At 42.1% G+C, this 19,319-nt stretch overlaps 1 protein-coding gene across 2 annotated transcripts in view; it reads left to right on the top strand.

Moving 5' to 3' along the window:
• The window catches only part of DNAH6 (dynein axonemal heavy chain 6), a 322,627-nt gene extending 303,308 nt beyond the window's left edge, over positions 1–19,319 (top strand). The window contains exons 71-77 of one of the 2 annotated variants that reach the window (XM_054474947.1): positions 5,419–5,548; positions 8,140–8,267; positions 12,090–12,275; positions 12,805–12,877; positions 13,729–13,880; positions 15,589–15,811; positions 19,031–19,319. In XM_054474947.1, the coding sequence (XP_054330922.1) occupies positions 5,419–5,548; positions 8,140–8,267; positions 12,090–12,275; positions 12,805–12,877; positions 13,729–13,880; positions 15,589–15,811; positions 19,031–19,134 (996 nt within the window). In that variant the 3' untranslated portion in view covers positions 19,135–19,319. The remainder of the gene's footprint in view (positions 1–5,418; positions 5,549–8,139; positions 8,268–12,089; positions 12,276–12,804; positions 12,878–13,728; positions 13,881–15,588; positions 15,812–19,030) is intronic. The other variant, XM_054474946.2, reaches the window with a different exon arrangement.

Raw genomic sequence — 19,319 nt, 5'->3', positions numbered from 1 at the left:
TGTGACACCAGCCACTAAAAGAGACACCACCAAGGCCTAGGAATGGACTTAAAGAGGGAGCATCTCTCATTTTCCACCCTCACCCGCATTCCCATTGGAGCCCTTCCTGTTGGGGCCTGGTAAGTGTGTGTACTTCAGTAAGCTGCTTTTCTGTGATTCTCCATTGGACCCACCCCTGCTGAAAGTAACTGTGAGTTGGAGGAGCATGCTTCTCTGGTGCCTCCACCCCCACTGAGGGCTATTGCAGCTAAGAGCCTATGTGCTGGCTCTTTTAAGCCAGGACTACAGCCTGAATTACAATACCAAACAAAAATAACATTGCTACAAGCAATGCCTGTCAAACACACTGCATAACCCTATATGTAACCAAAGAACCCATATAGAGCCTTGCCCCTCTGAAAGCACCCAGAAACAAAGCCAATTGATTGTACACAACATACACCACAGTCATATCCTCCAGGAAAAAAAAAGAATAAAAAGTCAAAAAACTCCATCCAAACAAGCAAATTCAAAAAGATAAAGAGGCATCAATTCCTTCAGATAAGAAGAAATCCGCACAAGAACTTCAGCAATACAAAAAGCCAGAGTGCTTTTTTACCTCCAGAGGATCACACTAGTTCCCTAGCAGTGGATCCTAGTCAGATTGAAATGTCTGAAATAATAGATACAGAATTCAGAATATGTATGACAAGGAAACTCAATGAGATCCAAGAGAAAGTTGAAATCCAATGCAAAGAAGCCAGAGAAATAATCCAAGTTTTGAAAGATGATACAGCTGTATTAAGAAAGAACCAAACAGAGCTTCTGAAATTGAAAATCTCACTACAGGAGTATCAAAATGAAACTGGAATCCTTAACAAAGATTACACCAAGCAGAAGAATGAATTTCGGAGCTCAAAGATTGGTCCTTTGAATCAACCCAGTCAGAAAAAAATAAAGAAAAGAGAATTTTTTAAAAAATGAGCAAAGGCTCTGAGAAATATGGGATTATGTAAAGTGACTAAATCTACCATTTATTATCATTCCTTGGAGAGAAAAGAAAGTAAGCAACTGGAAAACATATTTGAGTATATAATCCAGGAATATTTCCCCAGTCTCACTAGAGAAGTTGGCATGCAGATACAAGAAATCCAGAGAACTCCTGCAAGATACTGTACAAGCTGACCATCCCTAAGACATAGTCATCAGACTTTCCAAGGTCAAACCAAAGAAAAATTCTTAAGGCATTAGAGAAAAGGGCCATATTACCAATAAGGGGAATCCTATCAGAATAACAGCAGTCTCTCAGCAGAAAACTTAGAAGCCAGAAGAGATTGGGGGCCCATTTTTAGCATTCTTAAAGAAAAGAAATTCCTGGGCCAGGCGCAGTGGCTCATGCCTGTAATCCTAACACTTTGAGAGGCTGAGGCAAGTGGATCGCCTCAGCTCAGGAGTTCCAGACCAGCCTGGGCAACATGGTGAAACCCTGTCTCTACTAAAATACAAAAAATTAGCTGGACCTGGTGGTGTGAACCTGTAATCCCAGCTACTCAGGAGGCTGAGACAGGAGAATTGCTTGAACCCAGGAGGCAGAGGTTGCAGTGAGCTGAGATCATGCCATTGCACTCCAGCCTGGGTGACAGAGTGAGGCTCTGAAAAAAAAAAAGAAAAGAAAAGAAAAAAAGAAAGGGAAGGGAAGGGATTCCGGCAAAGGCTTTCATATCCTGCCAAACTAAGCCTTATAAACAAAAAACAAATAAAATCTTTCCCAAGCAAGTAATCACTGAGGGAATTTGGCACCAGCAGACCAGCTCTACAAGAAATGCTTAAGGGAATCCTAAACATAGAAATGAAAGAACAATACATGTAACCACAAAATCACACTTAAGTACATAGCCTACAGACTGCATAAAGCAACTACACAATCGAGACTACAAAGCAACTAGCCAACAACACCACAACAAAAACAATACCTCACATATCAATATTAACCTTGAACATAAATGACCTAAACATTCCACTTAAAAGATATAGAGTGGCAAATTGAATTAAAAAACAAGACCCATCCTTCTGCTGTCTTCAAGAGACCCATCTCACATGTAATGACAACTATAGGCTCAAAGTAAAGGGGTGGAAAAAGATCTTTCATGCAAACAAAATAAAAAAGAGCAGAGGATGCTATTCTTGTATCAGAGAAATCAGACCCTAAACTAACAGACTAAAAAAGGACAAAGAGGGCATGATATAATGATAAAGAATTCAATTCAAGAAGATTTAATGATCCTAAATATATATGCTCCCAACATTGGAGCACTCAGATTTATAAAATAATTACTTCTACCTAAGAAAAGACTTTTACAGCCACACAATAATCAGAGGAGCAGGGGGTGGGGGGACTTCAACACTCCACTGACAACATGAGACAGATCATCAAGGAAGAAAACTAACAAAGAAATTCTAGACCTAAATTCAATACTTGACTAATTGGACCTAATAGACATCTACAGAATACTCCACTAATAACCAAAGAATATACATTCTTCTCATCTGCACACAAAACATACTCTAATATTGACCACATGCTTGGTCATAAAGCAAGTCTCAACAAATTTAAAAAATCAAAATCATACCAAGCATCTTCTCAGAACACAGTGGAATATAATTAGAAATCAATACCAAAAGGAACTCTCAAAACCACACAAATACATGGAAACTAAACAACTTGCTCCTGAATGACTTTTGGGTAAACAAAGAAATTAAGGCAAAAATCAAAAAATTATTTGAAACAAATGAACATAGAGACCCAAGACACCAAAAGCTCTGAGATGCAACAAAAACAGTGTTAAGGGGAAAGTGTATAAAGCTAACTGCCTACATCAAAAAGGTATTAATAGAAAGATCTCAAATTAACAACCTAATGTTGCACCCAAAGGAACTGGAAAAATAACAACAAACTAAACTCGAAGAATGCAGAAACAGAAAACCAAATACTGCATGTTCTCACTTACGAGTGGACACTAAACACTGGGTACACATGGACGTAAAGATGGGAACAGTAGACCCTGGGGACTCCAAAAGCGGGGAAAAGGAAGGAAGAAAGAGTTGAAAAACAACCTGTTAGGTACTATGTTCACTATTTGGGTGATGAAGTTCAATAGAAGCCCAAATCTCAGCACCAAGCAATATATCCGTGTAACAAATGTGCATGTGTACCTTCTGAATCTAAAATGTTTTTTAAAAAATTAAGGCAAGTGGCAAATCAAAACATTTTTGAAACAAAAAACAGAAAATTTCGCTTTCTATATTATAGAATTATCTTATAAATTAATAATAAATAATGAAATGCTAAAAATCAAAAATGTGCAAAAAACATTATGAATAATTCATAAAGGAGTAATATAGATGGTCAATGAACATATTTTTCAAGATTTAAATTCTTAAAGAAGTGCAAAAAATGAGAAACTATTTTATCTATTAAATTAGAAACATTTGTTTAAGTAATAATATTAATTCTTGCAAAGACATAGAAAGGCTTATGATACACTATTGTTGGAAATATAAATTGATACAATGTTTTTAGAAATTAATATGGTAATACCCAGTTTTAAAATATTGCCTCTACTTAATCTATCATTTAAAGAATTTCAGAAATGGTGGATGAAATTCATACAAACATATTCTATTCCCGAAGTGTAATAAGATCGGCTGGGCACAGTGGTTCACGCTTGTAATCCCAGCACTTTGGGAGGCCAAGCCAGGTGAGTCACTTGAGGCCAGGAGTTCGGGACCAGCCTGGCCAACATGGTGAAACCCTGTCTCTACTAAAACTATAAAAATTAGCCAGGCGTGGTGACGGGTACCTGTAATCCCAGCTACTTGGAGGCTGAGGCAGAAGAATCGCTTGAGCCTGGGAGGCAGAGGTTGCAGTGAGCCAAGATCACGCCACTGCACTCCAGCCTGGGCAACAGAGTGAGACTCCATCTCAAAAAAAAAAAAAAAGTCTAATAAAATCAAAAAACTAGAAATTTCCAAAAAATAGATAAGTAACTCATATTAATTACGATGCATTTATACCATAATTAGTATCACATTGTCACTTAAATTATCACATAGTCACTTAAAGCATGGTTCATGAGGATTTTTCAGTGATATTAGAAGACTCATAATATTGAAAATGAATTAATATTACATAAATTTATTAGTTCAATTTTGCAAACCTATGCACATATATACAGAAAGTGTCCAAGTTGAAGTAAACTATAGTTTATTTAATTAAATATTACTTCATTATAAGTAATTATATCTGGAAAGTAAGTATCATGAATATTTTTTCTTTATATTTTTCTATCTTCAAATTTTTCTGTAATAAGCCATATTTTTCTAATTAAAAAAAAAAAAAGTTAATTGAATAAAAGAATGACCTGAAACTGTGTTCTCATGATTTTTCCCTGACTTTCATAATTTCTTTTAACTGATCAGCTTAAAAATGTTTAACCATTCTTTATTGTAGTAAAATATTTATAACAGAAAATATACATTTTAATCATTTTTAAGCATACAGTTCAGTGGCATTAAGTACATTTATTTATTTATTTTTCTTTTATTTCCTTTTGAAATAGGCCTCCCTCTGTTGCCCTGGCTAGAGTGCAGTGGTGAGATCATAGTTCACCGCAACTTCTAATTCCTGGGCTCAAGCTATTCCCCATTCAGCCTCCCAAGTAACTAGGACCACAGGTGCACACCACCACACCCAGCTAATTTTTTTTTTTTATAGGGACAGAGTCTTACCGTGTTGCTCATGCTGGTCTCAAACTATTGGGCTAAAGCAATCCCTTTTGGGCTAAAGCAGTCTTCCTGCCTTGACCACCCAAAGTGTTGGGATTACAGGCATGAGCCTCTGGGCCTGGCCCATTAAGTACATTTCCATTGTTGCTCAACAAAAAAATTTTTAGTATAACAGTAACAACTATGTACTAGGCATTTCCAATGACCACATTTTACCAACTCTACCTTCAAGATAGAAAATAAAATTTCCTTAAGCCAGTCACAAAAAGACAAATACTGTATGATTTAACTTTTATGGAGTTATCTAAAATAGTCAAATTCATAGAATTAAAGAGTAGAATGGTAGTTGCCAGGGGCTGGGGAGAGAGGGAAATGGGGAGTTACTAATCAACAGGCATAAAGTTGTAGTCAAGCAAGATGAATCAGCGCTAGAGATCTTTTGTGCAACATTGTACCTATAGTCAGCAATAATTACTGTCTTAATTTGTTAAAAGGGTAAATCTCATTAATTGTTCTTACCACAGTAAAATAAAGTGAAAATAAATAATATGATTTTAGAGAACTGCCTTTACTTTTGTAAATAATTATGTCTGCTGCCAATTTATATTTTGAGAATTTGAGTCTTCACTGTTCTGTCTCTTATTGCCATTACAGTACAAAGAGACCAGCACTTTAATCAACACCATACTTGAGGTTCAGCCAAGGTCATCTACTGGTGGAGAGGGAAAAAGCAATGACGAAATTGTTCAAGAACTTGTTGCTTCTGTCCAGACTAGAGTTCCAGGTAATAAATAATTCTAGGAATCTGTATGTAATGGGAATTTTAGGAATAAACTCAGAGAACTGAGTGATAAACAAGTGTCAAAACCTGCTGATTATGTAGACTTTTTTTAACCTAAAGAGCTCTTTTGACATGGAGCTCTTGATTTATAGACTAGAAGCTTACAGCATCTCAACATCTCAACTGCCAGAAGCATTAGGAGGAAATTGGTTTCCAGCTCAATGTAACTTCAACCAGACTCTTTCCTGAGTTTCCCTTGGTTTCATTATTCTACTGTCTCTAGACCTGTGTTGTGCAAGAAAATAGCCACTAGCCACATATGGCTACCTAAATTTAAACTTAATGTAATTTAAAATTCATTTCCTCATTTGCACCAGTCACATTTCAAGTGCTATCATATCGGACAGTACAGGTAGAGAACACTTCCATCATCATTAAAAGCTCTACTGGACAGTCCTGCTCTAGAATCCATTTAAATTTTTTCTCCATTTAGAAGACATGGCTAAATTACTTTCACCTTGTTTTCTGAAAAGTGAAAGAGTCTTCCCAGGCCCGGCACAGTGGCTCATGCCTGTAATCCCAGCACTTTGGGAGGCCAAGGCGAGCGGATCATGAGGTCAGGAGATCGAGACCATCCTGGCTAACACGGTGAAACCCTGTCTCTACTCAAAATATAAAAAATTAGCCGGGCATGGTGGCGGGCGCCTGTAATCCCAGCTACTCGGGAGGCTGAGGCAGGAGAATGGCGTGAACCCGGGAGGCGGAGATTGCAGTGAGTGGAGATTGTGCCACTGCACTCCAGCCTGGGTGACAGAGCAAGACTCCATCTCAAAAAAAAAAAAAGAGTCTTCCTGAATGATCACAAGAGATCTATTTTAACACTTTTCTTAGATCGATAGGAGATTTAGATGTCTTAGTTATTCATGGTTGGAAGAGATGTCATTATAGGAAAAAGAAAATTGAGGCAGAAAAAACGGCAACTGAGTCCTGCTAATGCCCTTAAAGCCCCTGGAAGAAAAGGAGCCTTGTGGTTTCAAAAGTCAGTTATCTGCCTCCTAGAAGCAGGCCCTCAAGAGAATGTCTACTTGGGTAGAGAATTCTGTTGTTGAAGCAAACAGAGTCAATAAATATAAGATCAGTAAATATAAGATGGAGTGCTGGTTGGGAAAAGGATGGAGAGATGAATGGATAGCTGCAGAGACCGTGCACTTGTTTGGTAGAATCCTACTGACACCTAGGAGGTTTTTCTCTCCAGGCTTCATAAAGCTTGTCCTTTTACTGTGAAGTGCTAAGCAGATCATCTGCTGAGACTGAGGGGGCAGGAAAGCAATTGGCTCAGCAAAAGAACTGAGGGTTTGAAATAGCCCTGAGAGGAATGGTAGAAAGAGAAGACCAGGGACATGTAACCACAGCACAGCGGACCCAAGAGATTAGACTCATTGGCACTGCTGTGGGATTTTTGTCCAGCAGCCAAATGTGTGTGGTCAAGAAGGAATTTGATACATGTATGTCATAGCCATTTGTTTACACATACTTTTCTCAAATAAGCAAGGAAAAGGCTGTTCCTTCCTCTTTCGTAGCTCATATCGTTCTTCATCTGAGCCTGCATTTGGTGGATTGTAGGGAGAAAGAAGAGCTACATTTTCCATCCAGTTTGAACTATGGGCCTGTTTAATAATGCAGTCAGTCCCTTTAAATAATGCCCAGTAACATGCGATAAACACTAAGTCTCTCTCCTGTCTCTAGTCTCCTGCCCCCAACCTTTCCTATGCAGTGCGGGTGAGCAGGGAAGTGGGAGATTTAAATGCTTGTATGGTAGAGGGGGAGACTTAGGGTCCCTGGACCGTCTAGTCTCTGGAATGTTCCTTGTCTGCCAGGCAACCGCTTCATCCTGCTAGCATTTACCACTGAAGCCTTCAGGACTCTGCCTCCCAATCAGCCAAAGCCAGGCACACCTTCCTATGCCCTCCTGCCAACCCCCCTCATTCCACATTGGAGACCTTTCAAACCCCTCATCAAGCTTGCAGATACCACTGAGCCATGCTGACCTTCCATTTCATCCACTTCCCTCTCAACCCCTCACCTTCTCCCCACAGTCAACCAGAATGAAAATGAGCAGGCTTCTCCTTCCTTTTTCCAGTTCTCCTTCTACATTAGCACAGCCAGTCTTTCTATGATCTCACTTAAGCAACAAGGACCTACCTCTCCTGTCCCAGGGCCATAGATCACATAGCTCACACTGGCTGGGAAGATGAAAAGACCCATGGGGAACATGCTTTAAGGGAAGAAACAAAATGCAACGGTTTAATGTTTGAGGAAAAAAAGTGTGTGTGTGTGTGTGTGTGTGTGTATGCCCTGATACACTAATACACATGAATTTAAGCATAATTTTCTGTGATTGCTTCTATATAAACATAGGTGAATCACAAAAGCTTTCTAAATTATAGAAACATCACATTTAAATCCTATGTATCTGGCTTAAACAATGAGAGAAGCTGGCTTTTTTAAAATGCTAAGATAAGCACATTGCCTTAGCAATATTGTGACAACAAAACAATGATAACTGGCCTGAGGAATCGCTGTGTATGTTTCAGAAAAACTGGAAATGGAGGGTGCTTCTGAGAGCCTTTTCATCAAGGATCCTCAAGGACGCCTGAACTCCTTGACCACTGTTCTTGGACAGGAAGTAGACCGGTTTAACAACCTGCTGAAGTTAATTCATGTATGAGAGCTTACTTTCATCATTGCTATTGAGCATCAAAGCTTTGTAGAGGGTTGTATAATATGAAATTCTTCCATTTCCATCAATTCAGCATTTCCATTTGGATACACTAACAACTCTTCAAGCCCAATGAGTCTAAAAATGAATTTATCCTTCTCTAATGAATCTGTATTCCCATTTTCTAATAATGATGGAGTGAATATGTAACATTACAAATTCTCAGTCTCCTCCTTATCCTTATACCCTTAGATTCTGTTGACTCACTAGAAATTGATCAGAGACCTAAGCACTCAATTAAGAGTAATTCAGTGCTTGTTCCTAATGTCTAGTTTGCATTTCATAACATAGTCTTTAAGCGAGACTGTGAAAACCAGAATCTGTCGAAGTGTGGGCCGCAGAATGCCTGCATTAGAGTCCCCTGTGGTGTGTTCAACATGTGGATTCCTTGATCCCACTCAAGATCTACTGAGTTAGAATTTCTTGAAGCAGGGCCTGGGAATATGAATTTTAAATAAACTCCCCAGATGATTTTAATGTCACTAAAATTTGCAAACATCTGTTTGATCTTCTGCTCTATGTTCATAGATACTTTCTCTCTGCATTGCCTTGCATTTATAATGATGGTCAAAGGCCTTCCTAGTTTCTCTGTGCATAACTTTGATAAGAGAAAAAGAATAACTATTAGAAAATATTGAGCATTAACAGGAAAAGTGTTACTGTGAAGCAGGGAACCAAACACCTACTTCAAGGTCAAGACTTGGGGATAAGATTGGGGGAGAACTGGGAGAGATCTTTTACAGCTAAAGACCATTTCTGTTCCCTATCAGAAAGGCAAAGTCTCCGGATGTTGCTGCTTGGCTGGCAATACCTAGGCTTGTTGGTTAGGTGGACCCTGGGTCAGCTGAGTATGTAGTCTTCACCTTGGGACTATGGCATCTAGTCAGGTATGCACCAAAGTCAGCAGGCTAAGTCTCTCTCCTCTCTCAGTCTCCTGGTCAGGTCACCAGGTCAGGGCTTATTTCCTTCTATATTGAATGAATTGGGGTACAGACTAAGCTGCTATGATAAAGACCCCCATAACATAGTCCAAAACAAGATAAAAATTCACTTTACTCTCCCCTAACAGCCCTGAGGGAGCCCTGTCTAGGGCAGGTAGTTAATTCTGCTTTGTGAGCTCGTCCAGGGATAAACAGGTTGGCTCTTCCAGTCTCAACAGACAACTTCTGTGTCTGGGTCTAAGGTGTCTGCCCCAGTTGTCCCCTTTTGCCAGCCAGTGGGAAGCAGGAAAGAGAGAGGCAAGGAAAAGCAGCTTCCTTATAAAAATGTGATCCAGTGGTAGTATACATCCTTTCTTCTTATATCCCATTAGCCAAAACTTGGTCATATGACCACAGCCCAGCCGCAAGGGTGGCTGGGAAAGGAGTCTCTCGATGAGGTGCTATGTGCCCAGCTAACACTAAGGAGGTGCTGTTGTTCTGAGGAACACCAGGAGACGGATGCTACTCATGTCTTGCCCTTTCCACATCATGAACTTTCACCCACTTGAATTTAAGTCCAGATGTCACTTCTCCATAATGTCTTCCTGGAGACCAGCCCTTCCCTCTACTGCCAGATGAATTAGGGTCCCATCCTCAAGGCCCTGTCATCTCAGGTCTCTGTGTCCACCACTGTATTCATTACATTTTTTGTAATTTCCCCCTATGAGTATGGCTACTCTAACAAAGGATTTCTTAAAAACAAGGGAGCTGTTATATTCGTCATCTTTGTTTCCTTAGTAACTGACATACTAAATCTTCCATGAATATTTGAATGTACAAGTGAACAAATGTGACTCTCAGGTCTACTTTGGTCACTTTTTCTGGTCAAACAAACCCCAGTCCACCACTAACAGAGGAATTCACCTAATGGAAGTGTAAGGGGAGGAGCCCAGGGACAGGTGACCTGCAGGGCCATCAGGAATCACAGCCAAGCATTCCCATCAGAAGGGAGGTGCTCACCACAGCATGCTGTGCCTTTGCCTGAGGCCTTCCTCACCTGACCTCTAGTCCTAGACCTCAGGCCTGGTCCTGCCTTGCCGTGGCTTTGTTCCCAGCCTCACCTTCCCTTCCCCTTGGGAACAGCCAGGCAGTACTATGGTGGCAATAAGAAAGCCAGGGGAAGGGAGCAGCACCCAGGAGTCTTGGGGAATGCCATCCTGGTGAACCCACTCTCCTCCAGACAGAACCGTGGGATAGGACAGGTCCTAGGAGTGACAAGGCCACCCTGTGTAGGCTTCGAGCCATAAGGGAAGGAAAGCCTTTGAAGTACTCTTTCTCCCATTTAATACATCTGTGTGTTGGCTGCCTCCTTTGGGAGAATCGACTGCAACATGACCTCTTTCTGTTTTAAGCAGACCTTGAAGATCTCAGCAGTCTGCTCCCTCCACCTCTATCATTTTTGTGTTCTCTCTGCATTTTAGATGAGTCTTCTGCTACTTCTTCCTATTTCCAGGTCTATCATGGAGGATGGTCTTGGCTCTGGCTAAGGGCCTCTTTCCCGCACTCTGCTGCAGATGGTTCCTCAGATCCTAAGGACAAATCTAAGTAAAACATTTCTTTTTTCTACCACTGCCTCTTGTGAAAAGAGGTACAGGGAGAAGGGAACCAATAAATAAATCTGTGAAAGAGTGGAAGGACGTGTAGCCTTGTTTCATCCACACAGTGCCTGTCGCTAAGATGCTGTGCATGTGGTCCCAGGACTTATTTGGTTGCTTAGTCAACATAAATTTTGCCTCTAACATCTTCCTATTATATTTTCCCAATATATGGCAGTTTTCACAACACTGCAACCCACAGGGGCCATAACCCACCTATATGCTCTCCCTTGTCTTTAGCCAGGTGGCAAACATCGCCCTGTACTCCACTCTAGCCCAGTGTCTCCCAGGACTGTGGCCTGCCTCCATCTTCTGGTGAGAGAAGGAGAGGCTTCGAGACATGTTTTAAGGAGGTGTTTCCAGTTCAAGGAGACCCTCTGATGCCAGCTAGAAGATTAGTCTCATCTAAGACTCTCCCCTTTCCAGCCGGACATGGTGGCTCACACCTGTAATCCCAGCATGTTGGAGGCCGAGGTGGGCGGATCTCCTAAGGTCAGGAGTTGGAGACCAGCCCGGCCAACATGGCGAAACCACATCTCTACTAAAAATACAAAAATTATCTGGGCATGGTGGCACATGCCTGTAATCCCAACTACATGGCAGACTGAGGCAGGAGAATCACTTGAACCCAGGAGGAGGAGGTTGCGGTGAGCCGAGATCATGCCACTGCACTCCAGCCTGGCGACACAGCAAGATTCTGTCTCAAAAAAAAAAAAAAAAAAAAAAAAGACTTTCCTCTTTCTGCACTAACTCTGGGGTTTGGGGGAACCCCCTGAGCAGAGATGACCAGTAGCATGAGGTGGTTCTCACTCCCCGTCTCCCCCTCCTCCTCACACTCTGTGCTTCCCAAATCACAGTCAGGCCTATTTTTCTTTTGGCCTGGAGGAGTGCTGGACAGTGGCATTTCTCCCAGCCACTTCTCCAGGGTTCAGGAGACATTTCTGCTTCCTTCTTTCCACTGCATTGGACTCTGCTATCAACTGCCACGCTGAAGTGTTACACCGCAACGGTCACATATTGTAATAATGCATGAAATATTGGAGGTCTGGCCCAGCAGACAGTGTGCAAAGAGGATAGAACCCAGCAAGTGGCGCCTCCAGGCAAGGCAGCCCCTGCTGTCATTAATGTGTGTCACTGACACTGGAAAATGACATATGCAAAGGCCACCAACCCCTTTTTTGTTCTTTCAGACTTCTCTGGAAACACTCAACAAAGCCATTGCTGGATTCGTGGTGATGTCTGAAGAAATGGAAAAAGTGTATAACAGTTTCCTCAACAACCAGGTTCCCGCTCTGTGGTCCAACACAGCCTACCCATCCCTGAAGCCACTAGGATCGTGGATCAAAGACCTTATCCTGAGGACCTCATTTGTGGATGTAAGAAAATTCCTTTCACTGGGTTTTGATGAATCTGATGGCATAGTTGGCCTAAGGTCCCTAGGAAGCACTGGCTAAAGATATCCACAGTCACTGATGGATAATCTGAGCCCAGAGAAAAAGAAATGTCCAGAATGGCATCACTTTAAAAGTCTTCTACTGATTATAATATCGTTTGCCCTAGGCACTCATCCCCACCTTCCACTTTAATTCCAGGCATCCTTGGGGTTTCAGCTCTAATCCATGGGACCCCACAGTGAGGTATAGACCAACCAAGATCAGTCCAAATCCCAGATAACTTTGCTGCTGTCTCCCTCTCACATACCCCACAATAACCAGGCTCTGTGTCCGCAGTCATCAGGCTGGCAGAACAGGAAGGGGAAGGGGAAGGCAGTGAAATGGGGGTGGTGACTAACTCAGGGCTGCTTTAGATTCTGCCTCCTGAGAAACTCTCCCAAATAAGACTTTGCTTTAGAAAACAAACTCCATCCCAGAAATAACGTTTATTATGAGTATGTTTCTCCTTCAGTTGTGGCTCAAAAGGGGACAGCCTAAGTCCTACTGGATCTCCGGTTTCTTCTTTCCTCAAGGATTTCTAACAGGTACCAGTGCTTTCTAGAAAAACCCCATAGGAAAGGCCATGACTTGTCATACACAGGGTTTTAAGGTGCTGGGGAAATGACATGGCTGCTAATGCTTTAGCAATGAGGCTATTGATCATAGGGCAATCTAACAAGGTCCTGCTCTTCCTCACTTGTGGGGGGCAGAGGAAAGATGACAGAGATAGCAGATGTTCCCCAGCAACCTAATCCCTGTCCCTCTCAGGTTACATAAGTGCAGGCACTGCTGCCTCCAAGAACACACAGAGTGTGCCTCAGTTCCCCATGTGACCCACGCTCAAGGGCATCAACTGCTATCCACCCACTCAGACCCCAGCTGTGAGCAGCTCCCTTCCCTCTGAGAAATTCTCTTGATGTGCCTCCATCAGCTCTTGGGGAATCTGGCTAGAGAGCCTCAGAGGGGGCTACGGCCTGTGAGCAACTCAATGCTAATCACCCAAGCCCTTCATCTCTCTCATTCTTAATACCTATTAAACAGCCCATATAAAACAAGCTGGGCAAAATCCTAAAGTTAGTGAGATTGGGCTCTGAAACTGCCTCACTGGTTTGTCTCCCTCATGGCAGGGCAATGCACTGCACACTGGCCTTCCCTGCCTTCCCTCCCTTCCCAACCAGGACCAGAGCTTGTCCGTCCCTTGGGCCCTTACCTCCCAACATGACCCGCAGGCTTCCTGACCCTGTGAACTAACTCAGAGGAAGGTATTAAGAGTTGGGTCTTCTCTGTGGTGGGAAGGCTCTCTAATGCCAGGGAAGCCTGGTTTGGGTGAAGGGGAATAGTGCCTGGGGAGTAGCAGTGTTGTTTGAACACAGCTTTCCAATTTTCATAATTACAGGAACTCTTCAAAATCATGCTCGAAAATACAATTTGCCTATAGATGAGCTGAGTTTCAAATACAACGTAATTCCCACCTATCGGGATCAAGCTGCAGTGATAGAAGCTGCCAAGACAGTGCAATTTGGACAAGAACTGCCCATGGACGTGGAGGTATTGTCCACCTGGTTGTTACAGCAAAGCAGCTTCTATCCCACTGTCCTTGGAGATTTCAGACAACCTCCCATGCCTCACTCCCCCACCACCTCCCATTGGCAGGAGCAGGAAGGGCAGGGTAGTCATCACACCTCCAAGACAAGCTCCCCAATTAGCAGTGACCAGATGGGAACTGCCTAAACTAGTCTGATTTATAGAAATATTTTTAAAGCAATATTTTTTGATTTTTTAGCTACCTTTAGTAACCTTCTTCATCTTACAGAATCAATACAGCAAGAAGTTAAAAGCAAGGGTTTAAAAACTGGAGAAGCCTGAGTTTGAATTCTGACACTACCTTTCAGCAGCTGTATGTGCTGGAGCAATTGTTAACGTGTCTGCACCTCTTATTATTTTAAGATCCTTCTTGTCTTAAGAAGAGGGTGTCAACTTTCCCATGTCAGGAAAACTTGAGGCTCCAGGAAGCAATACCCACATAAAAGCCCCCACCGGAGCTTTCCAGGACCATCTGCCACAGAGGCTGATTCTGACAGACAGAAGTTTACAGTGACCACCAGGGCTCTGTCCCTCCACCCCAGTTCATACCATGTCTCTGCTTGGGTCATGTGCGCTGAGCCATGACAATGCCTTACAATCTCTGAGATCTGGGGAGACCTCAGACTGTCTAGCTGGCCTGTCTCCTGGCCCACCTAGCAAATGTCTGCCACCAACAGACCAGGAGACAGGCCAGTAGTGCATTGTAAAGGAAACAGCCAGTGTCATGTGACCAGCACATATACTGGTCTAAACACAGGGTATGTGTTTAAACAGCTTTACGTCTGTTACAAACAGGCAAGACCACTGTCAGCCCATTTGCCGCCTTGGCGCAGCATAGGAAAAGGTGCTCCCTCTGGGTGATGCCCAGATGGTGGACACCCAGTAGGTAGCAGGATAGTTTTCAGGCAAACCTGCATAAACATATGTGCAGCCCAAAAACAGGAAGGCCCATTCTGCTGCACCCAAGAAACAGAAAGGTTAGGACACCAAAAAGCAAAGACCCACTAAAAAGAATTTAGTTTACCATCCTTTTATTCACTATAAAATGCACTATATATTATCCAAACAACTCTTAGTCCTCTGCCTGCAGACGTGAGGCTCCAATTATCCAAAGACCTCGGGCCAGAATTGGCCAAATCCACTCAGGGTTTGAGGAAGGATGACTCAGATGCCCACAATTGGCACAAAAAAAAAAAAAAAAAAAGTGTGCACTGGTGGAGACATCCAATCACATCACAGGACTCTGATGGGCAGGGTCTCTCACTCTCACTCTTTCTTATTTAATACAAACATTTAAAAGTAAGCATAATTTTTTAAAAAGAGAGAAAGAACAAAAAGGAATTGTCCATGGGCACTCTGCAAATATTATTGCAGATATATAATCTGTCTTCTAGGAGGGCATCCAAATCCTTGAAAAACCTTGCTAAGAATAATAGACAATGATCTCAGTACTCCTCCACCTCCCATGAAAAGGGGAAAAGTCATTACATTATTATTACATTTTTTTGCCTCTCAGAGCCTCAGGATTGACCTCTCTAAAATGTGAATAATAACAGCAATGTATAGAGTGTTTTTTAGAATTACCTGGTGAGGATGTGGGACATAGGAAGTGGCTCACACCTGCTGATCCCTTTTCCCCCCTCTCACTTTAAGACTTCTGGATATCTTTCAGTTGCCCTCTCCTGAGGATGGTGTTCTTGTTCATGGGATGTTCATGGATGCTTCTCGATGGGATGATAAGGAGACGGTGATAGAAGACGCATTGCCCGGACAGATGAATCCAATGCTGCCTGTGGTGCATTTTGAACCACAACAAAACTATGAGCCAAGCCCAACACTTTACCACTGCCCACTTTATAAAACAGGAGCCCGGGCGGGAACACTCTCAACCACAGGTGAGGATGTTCTTAAGATTAGTTCAAATAATGACCAAATGCAATCTTCAATCAAAGTCCAAACACTAAGCTGTGATTGGCTCAAGATCTCCCTTGGGCCAATAAACTAGACTTAAAATGAAGCCACCTATAACATACAAAATTCGTAAATGTCATTATACATTCTATTTGTTCTGAGTGTAGATTAATATTATAGAATTAATTCTTGCTTCTATTAGAATCTAAGGAGTAGAAAATAGAGTTTAACAAGTAGAGACTTCCACTTTCAAAATGGTGGCCTGAATAGACACTAAAATCTCTCTTTTTCTCACTAAATCCATTTTTACTCATTATAAAAGAGATTTTAAAATAAGTGAATAGGCCGGGCAAGGTGGCTCACCCCTTTAATCCCAGCACTTTGGGAGGCTGAGGCGGGTAAATCACCTGAGGTCAGGAGTTCAAGACTAGCCTGACCAACATAGTGAAACCCTGTCTCTACTAAATACAAAAAATTAGCCGGGCATGGTGGCGGGTGCCAGTATTCCCAACTACTTGGGAGGCTGAGGCAGGAGAATCACTTGAACCTGGGAGGCAGAGGTTGCAGTGAGCCGACATTGGGCCACTGCACTCCAGCCTAGGTAACAAGAGCGAAAACTCCATCATAAATAAGTAAATAAACAAATGAATAAATGGACAGCCCTGATGCAAAACTCTGAGTGCATCTGAAACTGAGATACAGCCCTGAAAAAAGAAACCAGACATAAAGAAAGCCACCTCAACAGATACACCAAGGGACAGCTGAAGAATGAGAAGAGAGAATGAACTGGGAAAATCGCCTTGAATACAGCACAGTGGGAGGGGAAAGAAGTGACCCTGTGGAAGGAGCCAGAATTTGCAACATTTTTCTTGTTTTCTAGGCAACCTGAAAGGAGAAAATAAAGAATGGAGGAGAGAGAATGTTTGAAAAAATAATGGCTGGTAATTTCCCAAAACTAAAGAAACAGTTGAATCATTAGATTATGAGATCTCACAACATGGAAGGAATGATTTTTAGCAACATACAAGTAATCAAATCTTCAAAGAAACCTAGATATACCAAAGTGATACTTAAGACTGTCAGAGACAAAAAAAAAATGCTCAAAATAACCAAAGAGAAGAGATGATGTATAATATATGCTGGAACTGAAATCCCAGAGAATGAGAATCAGATTGATATCAGTCAACTCTCATTATCCACCGTGCATATAAAAAGATAATGGAGAATCACCTTCAAAGGGTTGAGGGAAAATACCTTTGAACCAGAATTCAAAACACAACCAAACCATCTTTCAAAAGGGAAGTGAATAAAGACAGTTTTGAACATACAGAGGCTCTAAATTAATCATCACTGACCTTCTATTTTGAAAAAAATCCAGCTGTCTAGCCAGGTGTGGTATCATGTGCCTGTAGTCCCAGCTACTCAGGAGGCTAAGGTGGGAGGATCACTTGAGCCCAAGAGTTCAACACCAGCCTGGGCAACATAGTGAAACCCCTATCTCAATTTAAAAAAAAAAAAAAAATCCAACTGTCTTTGTTTGTGTTTGTGTTGCTATAAAGGAATACCTGAGGCTGAGTAACTTTAAAGAAAAGTTTATTTGGCTCATGGGTCTACAGGCTGGTGCCAGCATCTGCTTCTGGTGAGGGCCTCAGGATGCTTCCACTCATAGCAGAAGGCAAAAGGGAGCTGGTGTGTAGAGGTCCCATGGCAAGAGAGGAAGTAGGCAAGATGAGAGGGAGGCGCCAGACGCTTTAACAAGCAGCTCTCGCAAGAACTAATAAAGTGACAGCTCACCCCCCATTCCAAGGAGTATTAATCTACTCATCAGGGATCTGACCCCCATCACCCAAACACCTTCCATTAAGCCCCATCTCCAACATTGGGAATCAAATTTCAACATGAGATTTGGAGGGATCAAACATCCAAACTATAGAAGCCTGGCATAAAGAATTCTTACAAATCATTAAGGAGAGGGGACCAACAACCTAACATTATCTGAAACTGTGACAGAAACCCCATCTTGTACAAGGATCAAAAGAAACTCTTTTTCAGCTACTTAAAAGAGGGGTAGTCCTATGTAGTAGTCATCAGTGGCCACTAATATCCCAATAAAGAAAGACGATCAGACATAATGTGCTTCCTGATAGAAGTACGTACTACCTAAGAAGTATTCTTGCCATAAAACTCAAACCTGCCAGCCTGGGCATGATGGCGAGACCCCACCTCTACAAAAAATACAAAAATTAGCAAGGTGTGGTGCACGCACCTGTAGTCCCAGTTGCTTGGGAGACTGAGGCAGGAGGATCGCTTGAATCCAGTTCAAGTCTGCAGTTAGCCATAATCAAACCACTGCACTCCAGCCTGGGCAAAAGAATGAGACCCTATCTCAAAAAAAAAAAAAAGGGAAAAAAACCTCAAACCTGAATGTAGTCATGCCTCTAGATCTAACCACCCCTTACAGGAAGAGAGGAATATATTTAAAATCACCACAGCAATGCTGTCATAAAATCCAGATTCTGGGAAACTTAACAGGACAAACAGTCTGTTTCAACAAATATATTACAAGGGGGCGGCAAAAGAAGCAGAGGGAAACCTACCAATTGAAAGATTTAAGAGACACATCACTGTTGCAAGATATGAAACTCATTTGAATCCTGGTTATTAAGAAATTATTAGGCTGGACGCAGTGGCTCATGCCTGTAATCCCAGCACTTTGGGAGGCCAAGGCAGGCGGATCATTTGAGGCCAGGAGTTTGAGACCAGCCTAGCCAACTGATGAAACCCTGCCTCTACTAAAAATACAAAAATTAGCCAGGCATGGTGATACGTGCCTATAGTCCCAGCTACTCAAGAGGCTGAGGTAGGAGAATCACTTGAACCCAGGAGGGCAGAGGTTGCAGCGAGCTGAGATCACGCCACTACACTTCCAGCCTGGGTGATAGAGTGAGACCCTGTCTCGAACAAAAAAAAAAAAAAAAAAAAAGTTCTATGAAGTCTAAGCTGGACAAGTCCTAAAGAATTATTTGTTCTAAAATCTTCATTTTATAGAGCATAAAACAGACCCATAAAGGACTATTTTTCCAGCATCTTTAGGGGCAGTCAGTCCTGGAACCCAGATGTCTTGACTCTTTGTACCCTCTCTCTTTGTATGAGGAAGTTATTCTCTAAGTAACAACCCTTTTTTTTCCTATATCCTTAATTAGGACATTCAACCAACTTTGTGGTAACCGTCCTGTTACCCTCCAAGCGGTCCAAAGACTACTGGATTGCCAAGGGATCAGCTTTGCTCTGCCAGCTGAGTGAATGAAAAGGTGCCACCTCAGCCCTGAAAAAGAACCAGGCCAGAGAGCTTTCCTAATGGGAGCAAAAGGTTTCAATAATTTATATGTGAGCAAAACGGTATTAATTCTGATTTGACTTAAACGTATTAAGTGTGACTTTTATTTCTCTTATGACCTTAAAATAAAGTGTTTGAGTTCTTTCTGTTGGCAA

This window comes from Pongo pygmaeus, chromosome 12 (assembly GCF_028885625.2).
Source record: "Pongo pygmaeus isolate AG05252 chromosome 12, NHGRI_mPonPyg2-v2.0_pri, whole genome shotgun sequence".
NCBI classification, from domain to species: Eukaryota; Metazoa; Chordata; class Mammalia; order Primates; family Hominidae; genus Pongo; species Pongo pygmaeus.
This window is presented reverse-complemented; position numbering and strand designations above follow the sequence as displayed.